This window comes from Solea solea, chromosome 1, assembly GCF_958295425.1.
Source record: "Solea solea chromosome 1, fSolSol10.1, whole genome shotgun sequence".
Lineage (NCBI taxonomy): Eukaryota > Metazoa > Chordata > Actinopteri > Pleuronectiformes > Soleidae > Solea > Solea solea.
In genome coordinates, this window is record NC_081134.1 from 4,225,906 (window position 1) to 4,241,559 (window position 15,654).

The window sequence follows — 15,654 nt, forward strand, 5'->3', positions numbered from 1 at the left end:
TGAGACCTAATAAAGTGCCTGGTGTGTTGTGCATCATTCTTTTCTATACCCAGGTTGTGACAAGTGGTTATTTGAGTTATTGTTGCCTTTCAATCATCCTAAACTAGTTTGGTCATTCTGCACCTGGAGTCTCTCTGTGTATGTCCATGTCCTGGTGCCAGGCCCAGTGCTACACTTGCATATAAATATAGAGGCAGTGAGGGGTTTTAGCCACCAGAGGGCGCTCTGTCATCACAACACAACAGCTCTATTTCAGCTTTGGACTGAACTCAGGAAGCACAGTGAAGTGTGTGTGTGTGTGTGTGTCTGTGTGTGTGAGAGAGGTTTCCTGTCGCAGGTAAACTCACCTGAACACTGTCAATGAACACACACTAACAGGCACACTCTGTCTCTCTCTCCTCACACACACTCACCCACACTCACCCACACTCACCCACACTAAAACACTGAGTGGGGGCTGCATTTCCACATTCCGCTCAGAGGGAGACACTCCCACAGCTCGGATCCACAGGACGAGAGGTTGAACCAGTCCACTTGATGGATGCAGAGCCAGAGAGGAGAGAGAGACACAGTGTGTGACATCTGACCCTGAATCATCTGGACAATCATGGGTGAGAAAACATCTTTATTTCTTTCTTTTTTTTTACATTTTATTATATTTTATTGTCGTTATCTGGACCCTTGTTAAGATCTGTAGCAGGTGTGTGTGTGCGTGTTCATGCTTTATTTAATAATTCTGCATTTTATTCGCTCATAAAAATGCACAACTTTAATATTGCATTTTATGATATTTACAGTAATAATTGTAGAATGAGAACTTGTTCAGGTGTGTGGGCAGCTTTCATGGTCATGGGTTCTAGACCCGTTTTTATTATCCCATTATTGACAACAGTATAATTGTATTTAATATGGCAATATGTCTTATTAGAAGAAGAAAAATACGATAGATACGGACATCATTGTACTTTCAATGTTCTTTAAAAATACTAGACATAGTGTCAAAAATAAGTCATTACTCTTGAAGGAAACTAATATTAATATTAAAAGTCATAAATGCAAAAAAAATACCATAAGCCATCATCGTGATATTTTTATTTATTTGATGTTCTACATTCAAATGTTTGATAATGTTGTGGAAGAATGTGTTTACTTTGGCTTATTCTCTTTTCTTTAAACTGATTAAAAAAATACATTTACGTGAAGCTGATTCACTTAAATCGACCCCGACTTTTAAACATACACTAAGATCATGCCCTGTGTGACGACCGTGGTGCTGCAGCTGCTGCTCTGCTTTAACACATTCACGTCATTTCTGATGGAAACATGTATGAAAGGAGAATAGAGACCGTTATTTCAGAGGAAGCTCTGCAGGCAGGGAGGATGTAACAACTCACATTGCTAGCAAGTGAGATCATCTGTGTTCTCCAGATTTAAACCATGCTCCTCTCTCTCTCTCTCACACACACACACACACACACACACACACACACACAGACAGAGAGAGAGAGTGAACTCAATCCCAAATTTGGATTTAGGGCCTTCACACTCAAACTGTTTATTTCCGAGCTCCTGCTAAAGGTCGACCAGTGCCTCTTGTTTGTGTTTAAACTTCAAAATCCAAAGTTGAACTCATCGATCAATATTTGACTCTGCAAAAACTCCTGATCCAAGGCAGAACTGTGCGGCCGAGGGTGGACTGTTACCTTTAGACTGTCTCCGTTATCAGACGCAGTTTCAGGAGTTTGACTCTCAGGGCTTTACATTATCTTAAAAGGTGAACGCATGCAATCAGCTGCTCATGCAAAATTGGAACGAGGACATGAGCCACCTACAACCACACACAATGGCTCTCTGTGAGTGAATATGCTGATAACCAGTGTTGTAATGTAACGAAGTACAAATACTTTGTTGCTGTACTTAAGTACAAAATTCACGTATCTGTACTTTACTTTGTTATTTGTACTTCTAGCAACTTTTTACTTTTACTCCACTACTGTCAACTATTGTTACTACCAAATAAAATCAGAAGAAGAAGAGTTGGTATTATGGTCTATATTTATATACTGCTTCTCTAGTCTTGAGTTAATAAAGTAAAGTAAAAAACAACAACACAGAAACTATTTTTTCTCTTTTTTGAATTTGACAACGGATGATGATGATGATATACTACGGTGCACTTAGTCTGGGATTAAACTCCATGTTTAATTTTAGGATTGACTGATGTATCTCCGGTGTGACGGTAACAGTTTGCATTCAATGTTCAGGAAATGATTAGAGATTATATTATTAGCCTTAACATGTAAGAGCTGCAACTAACAATTATTTTTTATCATCGATTCATCTGTGGATTATTTTCCTTGTGTAATCTAGTGCTTGTGTGGCCAGTAAATGTTGATCAGTGTTTTACCGAAACCTGGAAATGATGATGTTCTCAAATGTCATGTTTTGTCCTTAAACCCAAATAATTTAATGATTTCTTTGTTACATGGAGCAAATATTCACATTTATGTAGCTGAAAAATCATCTCAAATCAAATCACGATTGGAATATATCACAAAAAAGTCAGAGTTAAAAAATGATATAGCTTTTTGCTAAAATGGTTCAGCCCTACTTGACGTTGTTGTCAAACATCCCCACGGAACATTTTAGCATCTTTGAGCCCAATGCTTTACTTTCCTCTTATCAGTCTCAACGGCTTTTTTTTAATGTTGAAAAAACTAAAATAAATACAAACAAATTAGTTTTAAACATTTAAAAGGCAATATACCTCTACATAGGCCAAATATCTGAACATTATTTTTTAGGTTTGACCAGCAAGGGCTCAGATTATGATTTTCTAGTCATTAACTGCCTCATTCATTCATCCATTCATTCATTTAACACACTCTTTACATTTTGAATATATCACTCTCTGCTGGGGTGGAGTATTTCTTTCCTTTGTCACACTTCCTGCGTTTGTTTGCTGCTGGTATTTTATGAACAACACTGAACAACATCAAACTACAACTATGTGAACCTTTTTTGTTTGTTACATGTAACTTTTACTTCAACCTCTTCAAAACCTTTATAAATCATTCTACTCTACTGACATGCAAAGACTGTGAATTAGAACTGTTTCGATCAAACCGCTTACACAGGATCCCTTGCTGTGATTGTAGTGTGCTCAGTTGTAACGTGTCCAGGTCAGGTTCTCTCCTCTCTCCTGTTATCACCCCTGTGTTTATCCTGTGTGGTGACCTCATGTGACCTGTGTGCGTGCATGTATATACACAGTACCTATGCTAAATTTGCAAAAATGATCACCCTAATGCACTTTAGCACTATGCACTTTAACATCTTGGTCTCTGTTGGACATTGTCTCCTAGTGCTCTGCACTTTAATCCCCTTCAACATTGTCTCTTTTTATTTTGCACTTTCATTTTTAACATTATCTTTTTATTCTACACCTAATTTTACTGTTATTGTTACATTGTGTTACTGTCTGTTGTGTTGTGTTATGCCGTGACATTGCGTGCCAAGGGACTAATGATGGAAATTAGACGTGGCTTTGCATATTTACATTTACATGTTCAATAATATGCACCGTCCCTTTGCAGATAAATAAATTATTTATTTTATTAATAAATTCCTTCTCTACATTTAACCCATCCTTTACTAGAAACCTTCCTAGGGAGCAAAGGCGGGTTGGGTACCCCAGCCCTTTGACCTGGTGGGGACTCAAACCGGTAACCCTCCGGTTACAAGCCAAGTTCCCTTTCCGCTTGGCCCTACATATATATTATTGTGCAGCCCAGGTCAGTTTACCTGCAGAGCAGTAGTTTGAGCATCAGCAGGTGAAGTGAACGTCCAGATGATCACACACAGACTCCAGCTGACAACTGTCGTCCTCTTCACTCGTCCACTTAAGACCTGGGCACGTTGTTGGTGACTTCGCACTCTCTCTCTCTCTCTCTCTCTCTCTCTCTCTCTCTCTCTCTCTCTCTCTCTCTCCTCTCTCTCTCTCTCTGAGCTCTTTACATATAAGTCATTTGAAAAAGACAGGCCTTGTTTATGTCGACCACATGTGCTTTTAAGTTCAGGCAGCATCACCCAAGTACACAGCAGTTTACCAGCAGTGACCAGTAATTTGGGCTTTTTATGTCTCCAAGAGAGGAGTTGAGCAAATGTCACGCTTTCTCAGCTACAGACACGCGTTAGAAATGAAACCTGACATTAAAGTAGTCACAGGGGGCTCATTTCTACTGCGTTAAATTATAGTGTGGAATTTATAAATTTCATATTATTTTGAAACCTCTTTTTAGCCACCGCACATATGCTGTTTTTGTGCTTTGATGTTTTTCTGCCTTCGTTTTTGGCCTGTTTGTTCCTTTATTTACTTGCTTTTTTTTGTTGTTGTTTTTTTTACATGAATTTGCCCTTTAACTCTGTTTAAACAATACAAGTTTAAGTTATATATGTGAAGTTACCAGTTAAGTTAAGTCACCAGTTGCATTAAATATTGCTCATCATAGTTTTGTATAGTTTCCATATTGTAAAAAGTGTACTTTTTACAAAGTAAGTTCAATGTTTCCATTTAAATACCCCTGTATATGCTCATGTCTAATATAGAATTGCATGATGCCGTTCTTGACTACAGTGTTACAGAAAATTAAATGAGGTTTTCCCCTTAAAATGTATGCCACACTAAAATAAAAAAGCCACAATATCCCCTTATATCCTGTGTTTTATATATACTGCAGACATTTTTATAATCAACTTATTTGTAATCACAGACTTTACTGATTGTGTATTATTTTAATAAACGTTAAATATTTCATACTTTAATTCATGTATCATATTTGTGTGCAGGTTTTTATTAATGGCGTATAAATATACATTATTCTGGAGTGATTGCAGGTATGAATTGAGCTGTGGATTCTAGTTTAATTCAAACAAACGCAACTTTATGTGTTCGTCCATAATAATTCTGTCCCTTCCTTAAGGCCCAATGTTTTCTAGTCATTTGAACACACAGCATGAGGAGTGACTTTAACAGGGACAGGTCCAGATGTTTTGTGTGTGTGGTTTAAGCAGACAAACCTGCAGCTCTACCCTCCAGTGATGTTTGTGTAACTCCCACCTGCTGCTTAACGGCTCAGCCTTCACTCGACAGTCATATAGCATCTGTTTTCTTCCCCCACAGCCAAACATTGGACTCCTGATCCCAAGTGACAAGTGTCACCATGCCAACTCCTACTGTCCTCACAGCAACTAGGAGTCCTCAGAGAAGTCGTTAGGTTTCAGGCATATTTACATCTCTGTGACATAAAGCAGATCCCCTCTAGTGCTGAGGCTGAGAGACCAGGAGGCAGGTGAGACTAAGCACGAGCACAACACAAATAATAATAATAATAATGATAATAATAATAATGAAATGCACCTTTTCTAACTTTGTTGTCTGTCACAGAGATGGTTTTCCAGTGGAATCTCCTCCTACTTTTCACATTGCTACTAAAGACGGGACTGGTTTTTGGATGTGTGTGTCCCGCAGCCACCATTTTGTCCCAGTTTCCCTCTGAGGTTCCTGTCGGCATATGTTGCCTGAACTTCTCTGGATCTGCTCTCAGCCATGTGCGCTGGCCTGTGTTCACCAATAGGACAAACATAGAGACACTGGATCTCTCATACTGCAATATCAGTTCTGTTGACATGAGTGGACAAAAGGATTCTGCACTGAAGAGGGTTTACTTAGGTCATAATAGACTATTAACACTGCCGAGGGACTTTCTGTCCAGCCAGCAAAGCCTACTGAAGTTGGATCTGAGCAGGAACCAGCTTCAGGAGCTTCCTGAGGGTTTCCTCCAGGACTCTGACAGCCTCCAGGAACTGTACCTTCAGGGAAACCAGCTACGCTTCCTCCATGAATCCATTCTGCAGAAGACCAGTCTGCACAGGCTGGAGGTGGAGGGGAACCCCTGGGACTGCTCATGTAGGCTACTGCAAGCCCTGGAGGATGGCTTGAAGACTAACAGGACCACCAAGCTGCAGGATCTGGTGGGGAACCTCACCTGCTTCTCCCCCAAGCAACTAGCCAGCAGGAATGTGTGGTCAGTGAGGCTCAGAGACGTCTGCCATCCCGCTGGCCTCACTGCGCTCTTCATCGTGCTCCCTCTCCTTATACTCGCTGCCTTAGTGCTTTGCTGGTGCTGCGGGAGGAAGAGGAAGAAGAAAGATGCGCCTGCGTTCGGCCCCTCGAAGAAGAAGGCCTCCAGCTGCAACGGTCAGAAACATCACAGCAAGCTTCCGCCTGGAACTGTTGAGCCAAACAAAGCAGGGAACAGTGGCACTGAGGGGATCCTCAAAAACCAGCTGCTGTTACGCCCCGCGTCTGCCCTTCTGGGCAGCACCAGAGACATCTATGAAGAAGTGGAGATCAAGCTGGGCTCAGTGGATTCACTTCCATGCTGTTCCAGCGCCACAGACGGGAGGCAGGGCTCCCAGGAGCCCGACGGGGCCAACAAGACAGAGCTGGACACAGTGAGTGTGACAGAGGTGATGAAAGACTCAGCCGACCGGGAGAAGGCTTATCTGACCCAGTCCACCGAATACTACAGCCTGGTTCCAGGTATCGAGCTGGAAGACTCTGACCACGGAGAGTATGAGAATGTCAGCCTCTCGTGACACTAAAGGAATAGTTGGACATTTTTTGGAAGGAGGCTCACTTGTTTCTTTTGCTGATGGTTTGATGTGAAGATCAGTACCACTCACTTTTTTTACATGTTTGTACTAAAAGTCCTTGAAATCTATGACTTAGAGCAGTGGTTCTCAAACTTTTAATACCAAGTTCTCTTACCATTATCACCAACGTTTAAATACAGTGGTGTAAATAGGCCGAACAAAGTCAGCTACAGGGGCAGATTTATTCCAAAAAACATCATTTGCGCTGTACTCTTCCTCACATACATGTCAAACACTGGTACAGTGAAATTAGATTAAGATGGAGCGAGAGGTAAGGTGACTCTAATTATTATTATTTATATATTTTTTGTCATTTGTTTCAATTCCTCAGCTTCACTCCTGGTAACTCCCCCACAAGAAAGTGGTGTTTCCCAAAAATGAAAATGACAAGAGGCTCTTTAAAATGCACTGAAGAGAAACTGTGTGTGTGTGTGTGTGTGGATGCAGGGACAGTGTGGTCCCACCACTGTAGTATCACAATGTAAGAGGAAGTGATTTAATCCACAGCTTTTCCTGTGGGACCTGAGGGACACAGTAACTGTTTGAAAGAGAGGCCCACTTTTTTTTTTCTCCCTGGAAAAACAAGCATATGTCATTTTAAATTAACACTGCACTCAAGGCAAAATGTTTCTTCACCTCACCCAAGTGTGCCTGTAATATTGTAAGGCATTCCTCTTTGACTTATTACACTACAACAGGAAGGTCTGGAGCAAACGCCACCTTAAGCTGCACAACTAGAAATATCGGTGCCATGCGGTGACTCACCCTGTCACCATGTCTGCGGTTAACTGAAGGTGAAATGTGACATTTAAAGTGTAGGCGTGGAGTCGAAATGTGTCTAAACCGTAGTTAGGACTAATGCACATGCTCTGCACGTCTCAAACTGCTGAATGTGTGTGCGGACGGATGTAAATGGGTATAAATCAATGAAAATATACGTCTCTGAACTGAGAAGAAGAGCAGGATACATGCATGTGATTGTTATCTAAGACAGAGGGAAAGAGACAGGCGTCTCACGGTCACACTGCTTATCCGTCGGTGTTCGGTGAGACTGAGCAGCGAGGGTGCAGCGAGGGGTGTGGAGCTTCCTGGAATTTCCTGGAAGACAGAGGTGTATTTTCCAGATGGGTTTTCACAGTGTTTCCACTGGAGATTTATATATATATGTATATGTATATCTATCCATATAAAGTTTCACTGCGCTTCAAATGCCAAAAGCCTTTTGTTCACAAAAATAAATAGCGGGAATGTTGGGAGTTGGGAGAATGTTGTTGTTTTTTTTCATTTTTAAACAATGCCTTGATACTGAGGTCATGTCTTCTCTATGTTTTTGGGAGAGCAAATATCTGAGTGATATCTGAGTGATATCTGAGTTTACATCCTTCAGTTGTTTTTAACCCTTGGAACACTGTTTTTTTTCCATTACTATGTTAAAACTTACCTACAGAGGCTATAAGAAATGTGCAATAGCGAGTGTCTTCTATCCTTTTTTTCAGCACAACCTATAGGCAATCTGATGACATGATTTTGTTTCCATTTTCTATGTAAACACACCTGAGCAAAAAAGTACTCAAATCTTTGAAAATCAGATTGAATTTGTGAAATTTGGAAAGCACGTCACATTTCAAAGTTTGCTTGGCTCGTTTCTATGAACAAAAATGGACCGTCTATTTTGTGACTTCCGCACAATTATCACTACTCCCACCTTTTTTTTTTTTGTTTTTTAGAAAAATATATTATATAAAATGAATCCTAATTTTGACTCAACAAAAAATTCCTTTTGTAAAGCCAGAAAATGTGACCTATGAACACACACACACACACACACACACAGAGTGCACCTGTGGCACAGATCCGTGCCATGTGAGCACTAAGGGTTAAATAAGCACAATTGGAGACTCTAAATTGACCGTAGGGTTGAGTTTAAGAGTGGATGGTTGTTTGGTGGCGATCTGTCCAGGGTGTGACCCTGCCTTTCGCCCTGTGTCAGCTGAGATTGGCACAGTGCCCCCCATGACCCTCATGTGGAGGATACAACAGTAGAAGATGAATGGCTGGATATAGGAGAGCAGAGTTTAGAAAATAAAAAATCTATGTCAAGTCAATGAAAATTAAAGTTTTCCAACTACAAATAACAAGTTCAGATTTAGTGGCCTCTTGTGGTGAAGTAAAAACCATAATATATAATTAAAGTCAAAGAAATACAACAGTTCAGTTTGGGTGATTTTTTTTTAATGGATATTATATTTAACTTCTGGCAATATTTTCCACTGATACAGTACTGTACACACTGGACATGTAATATTTTGTGATGAGGTGGAAACTTTGACCTACAGTGTTGACTACTGATTTGATTGTACAAGTTAAATTAAGCATACTTTTATATTTCATACACATTTCTGCTTTGTTCAATGAAAACAGAGCTATGTCTCTATGTTTCTCCTGGCAGGTGCACTAACTGATTTTCTTTTGTATGTACTGTATATTGTTGAAAAGTTAAAAACAAATAAATGCTTTTTCTCCCCCCAAGATTTCAGTTTCTGGATGATCTACATAACAATGATTAACAACTGATCGTCATTGGTTCACTGCTCCAGATCTTTTCATGTGATCTTCCTCAGTGGCCTCTCTGTTCTGTCTGCCCCGACAATGACCCAGGTCGGCCTCAGCTACCTGAAATCCTACTTTTCTTTTGAGCTCTAATTTCACTCACCGTGGGAAGTTGTAATTACTGCATTGGGTTACCATAACGATCAGCTCACAGAGCTGCTCTCACTGTCCTATTCTCAGAGTGCCTAACCCACGGTTAGCTGAAGCTGCAGGAAATCACTTGTTGGAGTTGCCATTTAGTTTAATCTGGGAGTGAATTTGATCGAGATCAAGATTACAGAGCAACCATTGTCCTTGTTTTTTTTCTTAACTCAGATATGAAGGTGGAATATTAGCTTTTGTGAAATATTTTATTAAGTTTTAAGAGCAATAGTAATTTAAACACGGAAAAACAAGAAAAAAAAGGATAATTTGTAGCACTAAAGGTGCACCTTTATATATCAGAAATGTACCACAGGGATCTATATTAGGCCCGCTTTTATTTATTGTTTATATTAATAATCTAAGTCAGAATATGTCAGATGTTGTATAAAGTGTATATGCTGATGATGACAGCGTTACATTCTGGTGATTAATACAGTACTTGTGCACGCTGAACCTTTAATATTTTGTGATGAAGTGGAAACTTTGACCTACAGTGCTGACCACTGATTTGATTGATTCAAACACACTGCAGCACAAACATTTCAAACATGGACAAACAAGAAAAAAAAAGCACTAAAGCACTTAAAGCTGATCTGCACTGTTACATAATAGAAATATACCACAGGGATCTATATTAGGCCCACTTTTATTTATTGTTTATATGAATAATCTGGGTCAGGAAGTGTCAGATCTTATATTTATTATGGCACTGTTATATTCTGGTGATTAATCAAATACATACATGCATACAAAAACACATCCTTATGTTCTTCTTAGCTTCTTCTGACGTTTATTACAAAAATGATTTATCACTGTGAGTAATACTCAAGGGTTGATTGAGAACATGTTAGTGGTGTGTTTTTTTCATCATTGGTGTGCTCCTGTATTACCTCTCCCTCTGTGTAATGCAAAGACGTTCTGATAAACACTCTCTGTGTTTGTATCTTTTGCTTTCTGCTCCAAATGTTTGCATGAAAGCAAAAAAGCTTTGTGAGTTAATCTCACTAAATGCTTCTAGACTCAGAGAGAAGGACGTGGTGGCAGATTCTCTTAGATGTCACTGTCTTTACTTGAACTAGACAAACTTCTCTTGTCTTGCACTGTGCTTTTTTATTTGTGTCGCTTCACCAGGCCATCTTTCTTGTTTAAGAAAAGATTAAAAAAACAACAACTAATTACTACTTCTATTGTTTCCTGTCAATAGAAGCACGCTTGGGCGTCGTTGTTTAAGCGATAAACACGGACAGTGAAGAATCAGGGCTGAGGCTGAGAGCTATGCTGCATGTCAAAGCAGCACCATCTAGTGACTGCAATGGTAACCAACAGTTGCATGGTAATACTGTTGCATAAATCTGTCAGTGATAAAAGTTAAAACACATCAGCTGCATGAGTGACACGGTGAAGAAGGAAGTCCACCATGATTGCTGATGATGGACGACTGATGGTGGCCTCATAAATATGCAGTCAGGGCCGAGCAAACAGAGTTAGACAATAAAACAGGGCCAGATTTACAGTGGACAGCTGTAACGATGTGAAAAATAAACACAGCCGCCAATGACAAAGGCTAAGAGACAGGTGGGACGAGCCAATCTGACAATCTATACCTGCATTGTAGTGTTTGGACTCACAGTCAGTGATGGTCAGAACAGTAAACACTGTAAATCCTTCACTGAGAAATAAATCTGTGTTTATTTGGTTTTTACTCACATACATAACACAAGTTAATTTTTTTCAACATACAGGGGCGGAAATCTTATGTCATTGTTGGGGGTGGGGCTCTAATTAGGACTCTTTAGTCAACTCCACAGAGGTAACATTGTGCTATTATTAATGTGTATTAACACTGTGGATCATGCTATAGATCCATGGTTCCCAACCTTGGGTCCGAGCGCCAGAAGGAGTGCAGAGCTGCTCTGAGGCTGTGAGGTTATTAAAGTTATATTTGTACATTTTTAATGTAGAAAATCCCAATCACACACTCTACCAGATATTTAGAACTCGTTATCACCTAAATGAAAACCCTTTTTTTTTTCCAGCCCACCTTTAAATTCATAAAGCTATTTATTACCAACACCTGAGTGACCGCTGAACTTCTGTGACCATTAGTCACATCGGGTCAGTTAGCAGTTTTACCCAATCGTGTTCCTGTTCTCAGCATCTGTACAATAAAATGTAAAAGTACCAAAGACTCAAAACAAGGCAATATCTCAAGAGTTACCTTGGTTTTAATGTTTTGGAGGCACAGGACAGTTTATATCCCTATACACTGTGAGAAAAGGAACAAAAACCGTTAACTGCTGTTTATTTTTTGCATAAAGAATAGCGTAAATAATTACAAATGTTGTGGTTGGACACAAGCAAGAAGGGCTTCAAGGAAAAAAAAGGTTGGGAACCACTGCTATAGATTACAGAACAGATTTGTGGAAAGCCACAAACTACAGCGTGGTAACAAGTGGAGAAAAACAAACATGACATTTTTTATACAGCAGTTGTTTCCACTCATTTCTCATTCAGTGACTGTAGGTGTGTATCTCTTTGAGCTTCAGGTTCCCAGGTAATAAATGTGAAATGTTAAATTTATGGCAGCATGACAGAGAGATTTAAAGTGAAACCCAGAAGAAGAAGTTTTCTTCCGAGGACCGGACACTTCAACATACTCTACAACCAGGTGAGAGCACCTTTTTTTTGTATTTTTTTATTTTGGGTTTTACAAAGTGATGCTGTATATGAAATATATATCAACATTTACAAACCTGAATGAGTCAAGATTTCAATATTTATTTTTGTTATTTTGCAGGATAAACATGACAGTTTCTTACTCCCTCGAAGTGGCCAATGCAAGGTTTGGTGGCTTCTCCAAGCTCCTGTTCAGGTGGAAAGGAAGCATCTACAGGCTGCTTTATAAGGAGCTTATAGTCTTCTGTGGGATTTATCTGTTTTTCAGTGTGTTCTACAGGCAAATACACTTATTTCATCTTCTGTTTTTGTCGCCTGCTGCACTAAATGATCCCATTTAGGTGTTTGTGTCGTCCACTGGAAAACATTTATTTGTTTTGCAGGTTCCTCCTGTCACCTACACAGCAGGATTTGTTTGAGCGAATCGCCCTTTACTGTGATCAGTTCACCAACAGCAACTTTATTCCAGTTACATTTGTGCTGGGTAAGTCCTTACAAAGCAACAGATACTGTGTCATCTTATTTTAGTTTATTTGGGTTGTTTTTTTGAGAGTTTGTTGTTGTTTTATTTTCTTGATTTCAGGTTTCTATGTGAGCTTGGCCTTTAACCGTTGGTGGGGTCAGTACACCAGCTTCCCGCTGCCTGACAACCTGATGATGGTGGTGTCTGGAAACGTCCACGGAGCAGACGAGAGGGGTCGTCTGCTGCGACGAACCCTCATGAGATATGCCAACTTATCTTCGGTTCTTATCCTCCGCTCCATCAGCACCAGAGTCCTCAAGCGTTTTCCCACTTTGGAGCACATAGTGGAGGCCGGTGAGTCCAAGAGCTCCATTCAAATATTAAGCAATGAAATTAATTTCCCTGTTGCTTTGCTATTTGAATAATATTTAATCAAGATATATACACTTTTATTTATTTAAGTGTTCACTCAATTCACCTATTAACAGTCTATATCCAAAGATATGTTGAGAAAATGGACGTTTTCAGAAGCTAGAACCATAAAATCTGGCATGTTTATTTAGAAAAATTATCTTTTTATTTAATTAATGAATTCATTTATCATGCGTCTGTTGCAGCTCTGTTCGCTTCTTGCTGATCTAACACTGGGAACTGTTTTCGCAGGATTTATGACGACACACGAGCTGAAAACGTTTGAGTCGCTACACTCGGATTTCAACAAGTACTGGATGCCTCTGACGTGGTTCTCCAACCTGGCGTCCAGAGCGAGAGAGGAGGAACGAGTGAGGGACGATATTGCTCTGAGACTTCTGATGGACGTGAGTGATGGACAAACAAAGCAAGCGCACACTGACACGTCCTCTTGCAAACTGCAGCAATCATATTTTATATGCTGACTGACTGTGTGAACTGTATCTACAGGAGCTTAATAATTACCGGGCCAAGTGCAGCCTCCTGTTCCACTATGACTGGATTAGCATTCCTCTGGTCTACACTCAGGTAGGAATCAGTGGGGAAATGTAACACATTAAAGCACTTTGTATACTGTATACTAGAGCTGCAACGATTAATCAATTAATTAGTCCCTAATTGCATGATAATGAATCTATTAATCTGAGTGCTTTTAGATTACAGCTCCTTGTAATGTCAATATTTTCAGGTTTATTTGCTCAGTAAATAAAATAGAATTGAGATATTGCATGTTTTATCTTTTAATTCAAAATTCACATTACAAAATGTTTTGATGCAAGTGAAATAAAACAAGTGAAAATGGCACTTTTGCGGAAATAAATGTACTAACCAGCCAACCAATCAATGAGTTAATTACAACATTCATCGGACTTAAAATAATAATTAGTGTAGCCCTGCAATAAATGGTTCAAATTAGCTCATCCAGTCACAGCAGGGAAATGCTGCTTAAAATGTATGTTACCATGATAATCTGATGATTTAACTTTGAGTGCTTCTTCAACACACTGACTTGCTCACTGTCTCATTTCAGGTAGTCACTCTTGCAGTTTACTCGTTTTTTGGCTTCTGTGTGATTGGTCGACAGTTCCTGAACCCTGACAAGGGCTATAAGGGTCACAACCTGGACATGTATGTGCCTGTTTTCACTCTCCTGCAGTTCTTCTTCTACGCTGGCTGGCTCAAGGTAACACAAGCACATCCATGCATCACAGAATTTTGATTTTGTAGATACAATGTGACTTCAGTGTGTGTCCGATCTGTAGGTGGGAGAACTGATCATCAACCCGTTTGGCGAGGACGATGATGACTTTGAAACAAACCAGCTGATCGACCGAAACATTCAGGTTTTTTTTCCCTCTGGGCTTTTCTCTATCACTGTAAATTCATAAAATACGAGTACACTGGCCTTGTTTTAATTCAGTTTCTCTCTCCTGTAGGTGTCAATGCTGGCTGTGGACGACATGTACCAGAACCTGGCTCCAATTGTGAAAGACAAGCACTGGAAACAGAGATATTTCTCCATCCCTTACACTTTGTCAACAGCAGCAGAGACTCTTAAACCAGCATTTAAAGGCTCCACCTTTGACATGAGGTCAATGAATGTACAATTCATTATTTTTGCTGCACAGTTCAGTATAAAGCTAAATTAAAAAAGGGAATTATATTGTTTTCCACATTCACAGGATGAGTGCTGAAGATCTTGAGATCCACCAGCCTGCAGACAGGCCTGTGAAGAAACAGTATTTATCTGTTAATGGATCAGAGGGTGAAGGTCTCGATGACCTTCTGCAGAGGGGTAAAGGTATGAGCCTCCCTTCACTGCTGGAGATCTCATCTTACCCAAATGAGAAAGAACACGGCAATATTTCTCCTGAGGAAAACACCAGTGCCACCAACAACCAAGAACAAGAAATGACACTGATTCAAGTTCCAGTAGAAAATATCAAGGGAAAATCACCAGATTAAAAGTTGTCCCTACTTGTTGCCTATACTGAAAATGCTTTCTTTCTTTCTTTTGCCATTCAGAAAATTACCATTATTGTTCTTTTCATTTTTAGTTGCTAGGAAATTAAAAATGGTCCTTCTTACACAAAGTCTCCTTTTCTTTTTTCTTGTCAAATTACTATAGATATCTGTGTGTGTGTGTGTGTGTGTGTGTAAAGCTGTAACTTTTGGTAGATATGCATGTACAAATTCCTAAATTCCAAATTCATAACCTCTGCTGGTCACTTTAAACATTACGACTATTTCAAACATCATTTCAGAAAGGAGGATGCAGCTATGTATATGAAAAGGACCAGTGTGTGGGATTTGGTGGCATTTAGGGGATTGAGGTTACATAGCACAACCACATAAAAAAATTCTTCACCCGCACCATCCAAGTGTACATAAGAAACTATGGGGGTCTAGTATATACATTAAGTAGAACAGTACCACCACAGTTTGAGAAAATTGGATATAATGAATTTCTGACAGTAAAACCTGTTTAATGTTACACACAAGCTGTTAATTATCTTTTTCGGTCTGCTAAATTACCATTTCCCTCTAATTGATGGATTCTAAGTCTGTCTTGT

The 15,654-nt window shown here is 39.6% G+C and overlaps 2 protein-coding genes across 3 annotated transcripts; both read left to right on the plus strand.

The window, feature by feature from the left end:
- Positions 1–324: 324 nt before the first annotated feature.
- Positions 325–7,973, plus strand: si:ch211-106k21.5 (SLIT and NTRK-like protein 5). Of its 2 annotated transcripts, none has more exons than XM_058623691.1 (3): positions 325–611; positions 5,183–5,351; positions 5,447–7,973. In XM_058623691.1, exon 3 carries the CDS (start codon positions 5,449–5,451, stop codon positions 6,658–6,660), a length of 1,212 nt encoding a protein of 403 aa, XP_058479674.1. In that variant the 5' UTR covers positions 325–611; positions 5,183–5,351; positions 5,447–5,448; the 3' UTR covers positions 6,661–7,973. The 2 variants fall into 2 exon arrangements, with proteins under 2 accessions (XP_058479674.1, XP_058479756.1); XM_058623773.1 differs by lacking the exon at positions 325–611 and adding an exon at positions 1,150–1,853.
- A 4,123-nt stretch (positions 7,974–12,096) lies between these two features.
- best4 (bestrophin 4) lies at positions 12,097–15,151 on the plus strand. Its single transcript, XM_058639534.1, has 10 exons — positions 12,097–12,139; positions 12,269–12,427; positions 12,531–12,631; positions 12,731–12,964; positions 13,274–13,428; positions 13,532–13,609; positions 14,112–14,264; positions 14,344–14,424; positions 14,518–14,672; positions 14,764–15,151. Exons 2-10 carry the CDS (start codon positions 12,276–12,278, stop codon positions 15,044–15,046), a joined length of 1,392 nt encoding a protein of 463 aa, XP_058495517.1. The 5' UTR covers positions 12,097–12,139; positions 12,269–12,275; the 3' UTR covers positions 15,047–15,151.
- The last annotated feature ends 503 nt before the right edge of the window (positions 15,152–15,654 follow it).